The 13,759-nt window shown below is 44.4% G+C and overlaps 1 protein-coding gene across 6 annotated transcripts in view; it reads left to right on the top strand.

The window, feature by feature from the left end:
* dclk1a (doublecortin-like kinase 1a) overlaps window positions 1-13,759 on the top strand; it is a 53,816-nt gene that overhangs the window by 15,812 nt on the left and 24,245 nt on the right. For all 6 annotated transcript variants that reach the window (XM_037120034.1, XM_037120033.1, XM_037120037.1 and 3 more), the window contains 2 exons: window positions 1,749-1,848; window positions 8,073-8,180. In XM_037120034.1, the coding sequence (XP_036975929.1) occupies window positions 1,749-1,848; window positions 8,073-8,180 (208 nt within the window). The remainder of the gene's footprint in view (window positions 1-1,748; window positions 1,849-8,072; window positions 8,181-13,759) is intronic.

The raw sequence follows: 13,759 nt of genomic DNA, 5'->3' as shown, positions 1-13,759 counted from the left end.
AGCGTCTGCATCGCAGCCATCTCGTTAGGAAGTGGAGCCGCTCGCCCCTGAAATAATCACCAGCACCGCTATCAGGGGATATCAGGGAACAAAGCAATATGCACTCCTGTTATGAAACAGGAATAGCTCTCCCCTCACACATACACACGCACGCACACACACACACATACGCACAAGCCTCCTTATGTGCCTGTGTTGAAATGTGTGTTTTTCATGTGATGTGTGGCCAGACGTACTCACACACACACACACACACACACACACACACACACACACACACACACACACACAGAAGCCGAGCCTTGATTTGAAAAAAGTTAAATGAAAACGATCCATACTCCACAGAGAGTCCGTGACTGAGATTAAACTTGTTTTTTCGTCCCCCGTTGGCTTGTTCGGAGTCCGCGGAGGGGTAAAAGCAAGAGGACTCCCATCCCTGCTCGCTTGCACACACACACACACACGCACACACAATTTTCGTCGTTTTGTTGACAAGGCTGTTGTATCGGCTGTGACTTTCTTTTGGGGGTGTTGATTGGTGTCTAATAGGAATCTAAATGGATTCTTGGATGGTAATTGCCATGGAAATGCAATAAACAGTAGCTTTGTGTTTACGCGTTCACTCCAGGCGGTGCTCGACACGCATGCGGCCCAAATTGTAATAGCTCTTAATGGGTTTTTTTCGGAGGGGGGAGATTTGTCATAGCGGATGAATGAGCCGTTGTCTTCCCATAAATCCCCTCTCTGACTGTACCCTCGCCTATCGTGGAATGTAATTTGGGATATTGATTGATTGCGACGTGGCGGTTGGCCCTGTGGGGTGTAATTAAAGTCGCTTGAGTGAGTCATGCAGAGTTTAGATCAGATATGGAATTAGCTGTCGACTAAATCAAATAGAAAATAACAAGTGGCGGCGTGTTTCCTGGCCCCGCTCGTCACAACAAACGACCCCTGATGCAGAGCGAGGGCAAGTTTACGGGCAAACCGAGCAGCGTCGGTCCCGCGCAAACTTTTTGAGCGAGTCGACGTGTTTATCAGAAACCCACGGACAAAATGATTAAAACCATCCACACACACACAAAAAACCCCTTTCTTTTAATGATCCGGCTCCTGTTGCGATGCATTCGGTGCCGGCTTTTAAAACCTGTCCCTGTCGCCGTGTAACTGGAGGATGGCATTATCTTCACAGTATGGAGTCTGTCAAAGAGTGACAGCGACTCATCAGATGTAAACTTTGAACGCCAGCTCTCTGCTTCTCCCCGCCGCCTCACACATCTCTCTGTAGCCTCGCATGAGCACTTCTTCGTCCTAGCTTGTGACTCCAGTTAGTTCGGTTACTCATTACCATTCATAAGAAGCCAGTCTTCAGGGGAGAGACCTCCTTCGCTGCTCTGTCTGTCCGCGCCACGTGCCGCGGCCGATTAGTGAGTCAGCAAGGTGTCTTTATAGCCGCTGATAGACTGATTATATGCAGAATCAACACTGCGCCGCGGCTCAGGGACGTGTCGGGCATGCGCACTGGCACTCAGACACTGGCGAGCAGTAGCCAAGAAAGTAATCTGCACACCACTTGGGAAGTTGTTCTGGGAAACTGTCTTCCCCATCAAGAAAGTCAAGGCAGCCCTGAAAAATGCATCGAGCCCATAACAGTAGAAACCTGTCATTACATTCCTAATGTATTCCAGTTTGACCTGGATAATGAAGGATATGGAAAAAATAACCACTGATCTCATCATCTTTGCTTCCAGGTGTCGTGTCTGCAGGACTTCTTTGGCGATGAGGACATTTTCGTGGCGTGCGGACCGGAGAAGTTCCGTTACCAAGACGACCTGATGCTGGACGAGAGCGGTGAGTCGACGGGCGGTTTTCCGCGCTGATACTTGGCATTCTGGCTGTTCAGTGAGCCCACTTGTCTATTCCTCGCTAGCTTTCATTCCTTTCCTTCCTTGCACCCAGCTGTGTTTTGGTGATTATTTACAAGTGTTAAGCTGTTTTGACACTTGATTCTAGCAATACTCCCAAAAAAAAAAAGAGTCATTTGTTTAATTTAGATTAGATTGTCATCGCAGTGCATGAAAGAACATTTTGCATATTTGAAAAGTGATCCAACCAGGGCAAAAAAATGTAAAATGCAAAAATGTTAAAAAAAAAAAAAAAGCTGTTACTTTAAGGTGAAAACGTTACACAATGTTGCTTTAAAATCGCTACAACCTTGCTCCTCTGCAGCTTCATCAACTAGCAAACTGCAGGTACAGCTGTCAGCAGTTAGGACGAAGTACAACTCCCGAACAGACTTGCAGTCTAAAAAAAAAACAGTTTGGTCAGCTATTAGGCTTCAGCCCTACTTACTACCACTGTTAGCTAAGAATGAGATTATTCAACCTTCTTTTCACTTCCTGTTTACAAGTTCTCACCCTAATGTAATCTTTAGGACTCTGGTGTTGCAAGTACTGTATTTTGCAGCCTCATCTATGCAGGAACTGGCTTCTCATTTTGTTCGGTATACCTTCAAATTTGAGCAGAACACATGTGGAAATGTAACTCACACTGGTGGACAAGTTAAAAAAAATACATATATCGTGTATTTCTCTTATTCAGTCATTTTATTTCTTTATTTCTCTCGTTTTTATTTAGGCATTTTATACTTCCCTACTTAAAGGGATATTCCGGTGTAAGTTTAATCCATGGTCTAACACACCATGACCCCGAGAGTTAAATTTTTCCGACTGCTAGCTTACGTAGTTTTAGCAACCTCAGAAAAGACCGCACAATAACAATACATTGCAGTATAGGCCTCCAAGATGAAACCGCCATCAAAAAGTCACATAACTCCACTGCACTCGGTAATCGACTCGTCAGGCTTCCCCACAACAGGAAGCTGTTGGAGTGGTGAGTTGTGTTCTGTTTTCAATAGAAATCCGGCTAAGCTAGCAGATAGTTGATGCCCCGAGCTTCGTGCCGGGACCATATTTGTACTGTTGCTGAAGTTTGGTGCTGCTCTGAGCATTATTTGTGGCTTTTTGATTGCGGTTTCACCTTGGAGGCATATACTGCAATGTATTGTTTCCGTGCGGTCTTCTCCGGACCACCTTCTCTTTATATGACACACCTCCCTGGTTCAGGTGGTTCAGGACTGTGTAGGCTGTCATTTTCTTTTCACTTATCGTCTCACCGCTCCTTCACTCCTCTTTCCTCTCTCCCCTTGGAAGATCAGGTCCGCTGCACTCTCAAGCCAATGTCTAACCTATTACACTGCCACTGCTCCTCTTCTTCTTCTTCTTCTTCTTCTTCTTCTTCCCCTCTGCCTGTCTCTCCGAGGCAGTCTGCTAAGGATACGTTCTGTCCTCACTTCACCCGTCCCCGTTCTCGCGGTCTGACTCCCTCTTCTGCGTTGCCGTCTGAAGACTCCTGCCATTTAGTGCTCATCTGTATTCTCGCCCTATCGTCTCTCTTCCTGTCTCCTACATGAATGAGTGTGCACTGGCTTTTGTTCAGAGGTTTATTCAATTCTTTTGTTCCCCTGTATCCCCTCAACCATTAAATAATACCCATCCCACCTGGGTCGCCAACCTCCTCCTCCTTTCCCCTTTTGTCTCTCTTTTTCCTTTTTTCCTCCTTTTCTTCCCTACTACTTTCCTTTCATTCGCAAAATATGACGGCTAGATGCTTCCTTTATGCAGTTTCTCTTTGGTAGCCTCCTCTTGTCTTGAGAAAATACTACAAAACAGCCTCCTACGTGCAACAAGGCGTATCTGAGAATTCATTAGTTACTGATGAGCTGATTGTCATAGTAACCAGCCATAAACAAAAAAATGGAGCACCTCTTATGTTCTGCAAGATAATCCCAAATAATGTCTCCCCCGTCTGCGTTGCTGCAGCAGCGTGTGTGCGGTATAAATTTCATTCTCTGCACGCATGTGTGAAGATGAGCACCCAAAAGAGTGCCGTAAGCACTTCCACTGTTTCCCCTGCTGTTTGCATCTGTGTGCCTTCCGGAGTGTTTTTAGGGCGATTTAAAGTCTTTCGGCGTCATGTCAGAATGAGTTATAATAAGGTCTTTCCGTCTAAATGTGGTTGAGAAGTGATCTTAATTCAGCGGAGACGAGGGGTGGTTCTCAGTTTTCCCATAACCCATTGCAATCAATTGCATGCTGTCAGTTTTTTAAAGGGTTGCTCCAATTGTACACATTAAAGTGTGTTTACGTGTGTCAGGAATACCACTGCATATGTGAAAAAAGTAGTATAAAGCCTTTTGTGTCTCATTGCATTGAGGGTACGGCTGGCGCAGATGAAAAGCCAAGTCTGACATCAGCGAACTAGCCGCGATGAAGGCCGACTGTTGCATCACCTCACGTCTCCTCTGACTCGGCAAAAAGAGGTTGCAATTGAATGCACATGAGCGATCACAGCTGACATACATTCTGCTCTGAAAGGAAATACTGTTGTACAAACCGTTGCTGTGATTGAGAGCCTTTACTGACACCGTTCGGGTTAACGTAGCCACTTCTAATTGAGAATATATCAGAGAAAAGTTGCAGATGCACTGGCGAAGAGGCAGAGAGGAAGGAGAAGCTGTGCTAAATGGGCAAAATGAATGGATGCGGCGGACTCAAGGGACTTTTTCTTTTTTATGTTTCTGTTCCGTGGCGATTCTACTTGCTGAATCGGCTAGAAGCCATCTACAAGGACTGCCTAATGCCAGCGGTGTGGGACTAACGCCTCAGCACACTCACCAACGGTCCCGACAGTGTGGCCTCTAGACCCACTGTGCGTTTCTTTGCTGTAAGAATTTTCAGAAAAATGTTTGTCCAACTGGGAAATTCCATGTAATTGCCCCCCTTAGCAAGAACTTGGAATATGGAGAAAATGATAAGTGAGTAAAAAAAAAAAAGGTAAACATTGGGACGATGGAACAAAACTCATGTATTGTATAGTCATTGTATCATTTCCTGTACTCTTCCAGTCATTGGACTATGAGTTGAGTATTTTTTTTGGCGTCCATCGGAGAAGCACGTGAATGCAGCGTAAAATCTTGATGAGCAAAATGAGACGTCTGGAATTATGAGGTAATCTGATACAGTCGGAGACATCAGACAACTCCACTCTACTGATTTTATTACAGCGGATATGGAAGCCAGATTTAATTAAACTGCATGTAATTTGGGGCAAATTAGCATAGAATTTGCATCAGACTGAGCTTTTCATCTGAATAAGCTAAATGCTGTGGCAATACTCTAATTTTGGCTGTGATCATTGATTTTTTTTGAAGCGTCTTTTCTTTCTTTAAATTAGCTTCAAGTTCTCTTCATGTTGCAAAGAGATCAGAACTTCTAACCCTCAACAAAAGCAAAGCCTTCACCACTTACAACCCTTACCTAAATGCTTAATCAGTTTTTCTCCCCGTGTATATACGCATATACATCATTTGTGCTCCGTCCCAGAAGACAGAGAACACAATATGACACCTCCTCGTGCCCCGGGAGACGGGGAGCAGGAGGCAAAGGGCAGAAATAGACAGACGGAGGGGAAAGCAGAGCGACGAGCGAAGCAGACGCAAACAGAGAGACGGTTGGAGTCGGAGCCGCAGACAGCTTCGCCTCCTCTCAGCATCACTATAATTATCGCCTCTGCCTCAGCTCTGGCACACTGTCATCATGTTAACACTCCACATTGTACATTAATCACCGGGCCACAACGACTGCCACACAAGTAAATAACACACACAAGCTCTTTCCATACACACGTGACAGACTGTGCATAATTTCTGCTTCCCCCTGGTCTGAAGTGGTAATGAGCTATAATGGGGCCGGGTTAATGAACAGAAGAGGAGCAAAGTTTTGGGGGCTAAAGGAGAGGCGGCGAGGGGTGTGCGCGCACCATTACATGGCTCATTGACCGAGGGCCGCGTGTGTCTGTAAAAATATCAGACCTCCGTGAGTCTTAGCTGTCACTCCGGAAACAGCACAATAATTGCGTATGGAAAGCGAGCCCAGTGAAGGTCAGAACTCATTTTTGCAGGGGGGAGACCTGAAGGTAAAACCAATTACAGCCACGTTCGATACATTAGTGGCTTGGTGTTTTTTTCTCGCGTCACCAAAGGTCAAAACCAATCAAAATATTAACGGTGGCTGGCCCGGAAAAGAAATCCATGAAATTGAATATCAGTCTTAAAAAACACTGATGTCGGGTTTAAAAAAATGCTCGGTTCTTATTGTGTTAAAGCTTACTGTGTGTGTGTGTGTGTCACAAACCGTGGCGCCATGTCACAGTGTCACGCTCAGTTTTCAGCCTTTTGTGTGGCGAGAGCGTAGCAGCCTCCAACCCGCTTTTACATGCAGCACTTCGGTTGCCTCCTTCTAGTCCAGTCGATCTGTGGTTTGATCGAGGGCGACAGTAATCATTCAAGGTTTTATCTGATCCATCCAGATAAGTATATCATTACATGCTTAGCAGATTAAGGTTATTTAAGGGGTTGAAGTTTGTGAATATTAATAACTATATCGCTTTAAGCGATTGTGATGTTCAGCCTATCCACAGCATCCCAACCCTTCATCGCCCCCACACTGTGATCACCTGCATATAGAGGTGTAAATCAGCAGTTTCATCATGATACAGTATTCACAGTCATTCTTTGCACTACGATTTGAGACAATACCTTCCACCATCCGCCCATTTATCACATTCGGTAGCAGAAGAAGACACCCTTTTTTTTTTGTAGTTCTGGCCACAGAAAGCAAAAACAACAACACAGATATAATTGTAAATAGTTGTGCAGTAGAGTTTACTTTAAACTGACACCACTTACACACATGAAATATGGTTTAATGACAAGAACATTTAGAAAAGCTCTATTAGCCGTCAAAAACACGAGTGCTTTTGCTTTCCACTAAATTCATGACGGAGTATGAAAGAGGGTATCGGAGGGTACCTGTACAACCTGTGAAACATTGTAATTTGTCCTGGGTTTGGCCCTTTTTCCAGTGAGATTGCCAGGACTATTATGGATTTAGGATCTTGACACTATAATTCCTAGATTTGCCCACACGTTGACTCATAGCCCTGTGATAGCGTGTACAAAATTATGGGCGTGACTTCCAGCATTTTCTGTTGTAACAAGACGCTAACCATAATTTTTGGGCGAATTTATTGAGGTAATACTGCTATCGCTATTGTCATTGCACAGCCCACTTAGCTAACGGGTGATACGCTGGTAGAACCACCCATATTGGTTTCAGTGGTGGGGAGACTTAAACTATATGTAGCTGAACTATATAGCTTAACTTTAATTTGCTGTAACTTGCTTGTAGTATTTAAACTACTTTTTGGGTCATTTTTTGTAGTTTACCTACTCAATTTACAAAATACAATTTTGGCCAATAATATGAAATATCTTTTTTTATATAAGAAAAACCTATGTAATATACATTTTATTTTATTTTTCTTTGAAAAAAGGCATGACATGCTAAGCCAAAGCTGCTTCTGATTGGCTTGTCCTGGCAGCACTCAAATGCTTCACAGAGTGGGTGGGTCTTTGTGCCAAGGAAGGCAGTGCTCATATGGCACAAGCACATCATGGACAACCCTCCCGCTACCCCTGATGCGACCCTGAACGCGCCATGTACATGTTGGATATAGATGCATCTACAGACACAACCTACATGTTAACGTGTTCGTGCCTAAGTGTTAGTGCCTCTGAAGTTCCTGTGATGTTGAAAAAATAAAACTTGAGTTGAGAGGCATATTTCTGCTGGTATGTTAATTTTTTGTAGGTATTATATTGTGTTTCATATACACCATATGTTGATGTATTTAATGCTGAGTTAAATGAGTATAATGAGTATAAGTAGTTGCTAAAGCTACTTTTTTTTCACAGTAGTTTTACAAACTACATTTCTCCAGGGGTAGAAATGTAGTTTGTTCAGACTTCTGCCAGGCTGAGCTACAAGCTACACTTGCAAAGCAGCTTCCCCAACACTGACTGGTTTCCCCAGGAAACTCACGGAGAGGTCTTTGATTCCTGATTCACGATCAGTGCCTGACATTTCCTGTCCGTCTTGTCTTTGTGTGCGCAGAGTGTCGCCTGGTGAAGTCGGTAAACTACGGGAAGATGTCTGGCTCTCTGATCCGCAGCTCCCCCAGGACCGTCGTCCAATCGCGACGCAGCAAGTCCCCTGCTTCCGGTAAGCTCGTAAAAAAAGTTCCGTCTTTTTTTTTTCTTTTTTGTTCCTCTGTCCATGCACTCTGACACGGCGCTATCGTCCCTTTAAGACGTCTGCACGCGTGTTTGTGCATTACGAGTGTGTGCAAGTGTCTCAGACCTGACGGTCGCAGCTGGGAATTGTTTGTATCCTAATACTTCCTCCTCGTGATTGCTTAGTATTTTTCTAGCTCATTACTTAATCAGCGTCGCAGCAAATGAAAACAGTATGAATAAACACTGCAATGAAATCAGAGCTCTGCGGAGTGTCTGGCACTGTTTACTGTGTGCGTGTGTGTGCGCGAGAGCTGTGTCTCGTTGTATGTAGAATATGAATTCGAATGAGAATGATTTCACAAGGGAGTGGAGGAAAAGAGAAGCAGGCATGAGAGAGGTAAAGAAGGGGGGGTTGGGGGAGCGGAAGCGAAGATGAGAGGGAAAGAAGAGGGTTGGTGACTCAATCCTGCAGCTCCCCACAAGCCGTTCCTCACCTGACATACTAATGAAACGAAGTGAAACGTGGCGAGGGCTCGCCCTGGTACCTGCTGTATTGTTTGAGCCTGATAATGACCCTTTTATGAACGCCTCGGAACAAAAATTCCTCCCTTTTGATGCACAACATTGTTTGCAGGTAAAAGTGGATTGTAGTTTGGAGCTTTAACAAACATCAGCTCATTCTTATCCTGATTGCACGATGTAAAAACGCCCCGCAGTGCAACTGCGCTCTTGAGTTTTCATCCTTTTCTGGTATTAAATTGTAAATGTTCTATTTTTATTTGAGACCTGTTGGGTCAAGGGGGGGGATGATTGGACCGGGTGATGCAACACGCAGAAACTCCCTGACTGAGAAGCCGTTCCACCTGCTGTTGAAGCGGACAGGCGAGCACGGACGCAATGTGCTGCTTGCTGTTCGTGCATCATTTACCTCGGATCAGGCGTGTTGCATCCGAGAGCAGAAAAAACAGCCAGTTGATTGTGCGTGTTTTATTTGTTTTTTTTCGTCGAGCTGTGGAGGAAAAGGCGAGGCAGAGGGGAAAGGGAGAGGGAGGGAGAGGGAGAGAGAAACAGCTGAGGTGAGAGCAGAGAAAGTTCTGGTTGCTGCAAACTTTGGGAAAAAAGGTTATGAGAGTGAGTCATACACTATCTGATCTCATCTGGAGTGAAGGTGTATACTAATGTGTGTGTGTGTGTGAGAGAGAGAGAGAGAGAAAGAGAGAGAAAGAGAGAAAGAAAACAAGAGACCGAGACAGGAGGAAAAAAAAAAACAGACTGACTCGTCTTGGTTGCCATGGAAACATGGCACAGTAGGAGCATGGAGCTACAGACACAATAGCCTGTGACAGCCATATAAGGCAGCGGCTTCCTGTGAGAGGGCCTGCAGTGGAGAAAGGAGCGGACTGACGCTCAGCCCTTCACTGGAACCCCTGAGTCAGAGCATCCCCGACGGAGAAATGTTCCCCTTCTGGCGCTGCTTCCGCTACTTAACATCATCAAAAATGTTCCCCCTGCTCGCCGCATCCTCTCCCCGAAACATCATTAGCATGACCTGGAGAGTTTAGGGTGGAGCGGCGGGAGGAAAGGAAAAGTAACCGACTGATCTGCTGTTTGACCCTGACGTTGTAATCTTGTATTCAAGCTCACCATCAACCCTCATCCCTTGATGACAATTTGTCTACAAATTATGCTAATGGGCAGTCAACACAGCTGATACTGTGCGCTGCACCGCATGGCTCGGAGAGAGATGTCCACGGCGTGGTTGTTCCGTGTGTTCAGAGGAGGAGCTCGTGTGCGGTCTCGCCACTGATAATGACAAATGAAAAGATGGGAATCAGATCCAGCAGAGTATCTCACACAAATTTGATCAGCGAAAGATATGACATTCTCATAAATCCACTGTGTCACAATGGTTTTGTGATTCAGTGTAAGAAGGAGAGTTGTATTTTATATATATGTATATACACACACACACACACACACATTATATATATATATTCAATGTGAAATAATTAAGACTTAATATTTGAGATGTGGTATGACGGTTGTCTTCTACTAGACCTTGAGTTTTTTAGTCTACAGTGTCAAATCAGAGTATTGCAGATTAAAGATGTATCAAGCACAAATGCCAGACAGTGATAAGTTTATCTTCTCAAAAGTGAACATTTGCTGCTTTTCTCAGTTTTGATAGAATTGTCAATTTAGTATGTGGATGTTTTGGACTGTTTGATGGACAAAAACAAGATCATCTTTGCATTTGTTTTTGCTTACAGAGCTTCAGACGAACCATTCGACTGATAGCACTGGTCCTGCCACCTTTACTCTGCCGGTTGCGCCAGCACATGTTGTGGTCATATGTTTTCTTCTTCTTCTTCTTCTTCTTCTTCTTCTTCTTCTTCTTCTTCTTCTTAACTTTATCAACAACACAGTAATATTGCTTCAGTGTTGCATATAATATTGTAATATTGTAATATTGAAGTTTGAGAGCAAACCAAAACACTTCTCCCATAGTGCAACATCCCACAAGGTGTGTTCACTTGAGAGAAGTGACATTAGACATGTTAGCTAAGCTTCCCCAGCTAACTTTAGGTAAAGTGTACCACTGCATGGGGTTATAAAAACGTCAACATTTTAACTGACACCCACTTAAGTATTAACCAGTGCCCTTGTGGCTCTGCAGAACGGGCCACTCACGCGATTGTGACCATGTGCGACGTGTGCAGCCATTTTTGGTCGCAGCTCTTTATCAAGTATTGTTGATGTTTCTGCTGAGACTCACTCACCCCAGCCGCATTCTGTTCACCCTGCCGCTGTCTGGCAAGAGATACAGAAGTGTCTGCTGCTGCACCGCCGGGCTACGGAGCACAGTCTTTCCTCAGAGTCCTTTCCAAGACTCCTCGATTCAACCTCCGCACTCTAGCTTTGTGGTTTTGTGGCTTATCATTTATTCATTCATTTATATAATGTATTGCGTGAGTAACATAAAAGGACTACCGCTAACACTTTGTTGTAGAATGACTAATAACTTGCTTCTTGTATCTTTTTATGATGAAGAAGCTCGTATTACAGTTATGACATGTGATATGTCTTTCACCTTAATGTTGGCTAATGGTTTAGGTCTTGACCCTAACTGATGACACTCCAGTCTAATTTTCAGCTAGAAACAGTGCTGTCTGGCTTGCATCTCTGTATAAGTAGTGTTAAATATGATAATAATGCGAAGCTTTTGGCCCATTAACTCTGCAGAATAATGCATTCAGATGAAAGCTGGTTAATAATTCAAAGTGTTACCCTATCACGGCATACGCTGGTTATTTAATTGCAGCTACACTCCAAACCCTTTTTAATCTAGGACCTTAGCAATGAAATAAAAAGAATGGACATCAGAAAGTCTATTTGTTGATGTTAAGAAGCCAGCTCCTGTTTTTTTTTTTTTAATCATTTTTCATCCACACTTACAGAGAACACAACAAAGAAGGCCATTAATTTGAAAGCTCGCTGCAGGTCTTCAGGTGTTCTGAAAGGCAGCCTTGAAGTCCCATATTCATTTTCCAGTCAGCCAGCGGCGGCATTAATAACGTTCCTTATCACATCTAATAATCTGGACCCAAAGAGCTGCGCAGAGGAGATGTGAAGCGTGAATTATGTGCGAGACGGTGAAAGAGAGAGGGACGGGGAGCACAACACATGTGCTGTCAAACACCACCTGGTGTCCCTCTGTGTGTGTGTGTGTGTGTGTGTGTGTCTGGCTGCTCCTCATCATGAGTGTTTGAAGCTTAGACCTCAGCGCCACCGAGAAGCAGGAGTGTGTGTGTGTGTGTGTGTGTGAGGGATGGACAAACAGACCGGTGAGGCAGACGGACAGACAGTTGGGTGAAAAGAAGACAAACAGAGGATCTCATACCGTGAGATTAAATGTAGCATTACGTAACGCGTACAGTGCCTATAAAAAGTGTCCGTGATGTAATGTTTTATGACGGTGGATCAAAGATCAAAGTGGCTTTGATCGACGAAGGTGAAAACGGATCGCTCAAAACTATTATAAATCATGATGATATAACAGCATAAGTAGCCACCACTTTAACAGGACGTATGTCAAACACCATCAGTGCAGCCGATTGATTATAGAAGTCATGTGATTTATTAGCCGGGACGGTGGACTTTGTCTTCGTCATGTCTGTCTTCAGGGTGCAGATCTCTCTCAAAGATCTGCACATTTCTTCACTCATCTCAACTCTTCATAATTTTACCATAGCTACAAAAAAAATGAAATAATGATATGAGAAGTGATACAATGCAAATTGTCGAATCCATAAACGGTATGGATGATGAACACAGCTTCTGGATAGGAAAAACAAAGTCTGATTGTATGTAAGCTTATGAGAAAACGACCCTACTTCTTATTGGGTTATTAACTCAGTAAACAGTTTCCTAATGACTTTATGTTCTCGATTGCTAGTTTAAAGTCTCCTTCAATGCAGCGTGACGTTCGTCTCGTAAATGATGCGCCTGTTTAGAGCAATATGGATGGGTATGACTTGGGGCGTGGTAGCACAGCTTGTCCTCAGGTTGATAGTCAGATGGTTGTTCTGACTCGCTCCATCTTTTCCAAAACACTGGCACCTCAAGCAACAAATATAAACAAGATGGTGACAGCTGTAATGGCAAACTAGAGGTTTGTCTATGAACTGACGGGTGACGCCATGTTGGGCTCACACTTGATTGAAACATTTCAACTAAAAACTAAGCAGTCACAGTGATTTGTTTTCCAGGGTCGTGCTGGGACTACTTCTCAACACTCACTGTATAATGGGGTTGGGCCAATCGACAATGCCGCTGCTCTTTGCTGATGGCTGGCGGTCCCCAGTAAATTCAAGGGCTGTAAAGTGGCGTGCCCCCTCTGAGTTGCTGTGAGGGATGTGGAAGAGGAAATTAAAATAAGTTTGTCGCGGCTCGGTGCTCTAAGGTTACATCTCAATGTCCTGCTCGGTATTTTCTCATTAAACCAGGAGAGCCCAAGACGCTCTGTGACATCGGTGGCATGATGTAGCTGATAAGCGTGTTTGCTCTCAACCATGCTTCCTCAGTGTAGCTGGCAAGGTGACTGTGTTACAAGCTTCTGAGGCTGGACACAGCTAAGGTATGAATGCATGCCGACATGTGAGAGCTGATGTCATTCCCTTCGCTGGTGACGGTAGAGAGTTCTCTCACCCGAGTGTGGCCAGAGCGACAGCAGTGACTACAGAGGTGCGATAATGAGCAAATCATGCCGTGCCACCTTCCTGCGGACGTTGTCATATGCCAGTTCGTTGGACATCGCCCAGACCCACTGTATAATGTGGATGTGTAAAATCCGAAATCTCGGTATACGTCCAAAATAGAGAAAGAAAAGGGCGTGAAATATGGACAGAACTCAAAAAGCAGTCAGAAGCCACTTGGAATGAAAAGTGAAAGTTTTCTTTGTGTGATTTTCTCTCCTCAGCCTCGCTTTGTCAGACTAAACAAACACATCGTCTCGTTCCCCTCAAGAACACGAGCCTTCTGAGAGATAGACCGGATCGGTTGAGA

Source organism: Acanthopagrus latus, chromosome 13 (assembly GCF_904848185.1).
Source record: "Acanthopagrus latus isolate v.2019 chromosome 13, fAcaLat1.1, whole genome shotgun sequence".
NCBI classification, from domain to species: domain Eukaryota; kingdom Metazoa; phylum Chordata; class Actinopteri; order Spariformes; family Sparidae; genus Acanthopagrus; species Acanthopagrus latus.
Note: the sequence above shows the minus strand (reverse complement) of the source record. Positions and strands in the feature narration are given on the sequence as shown.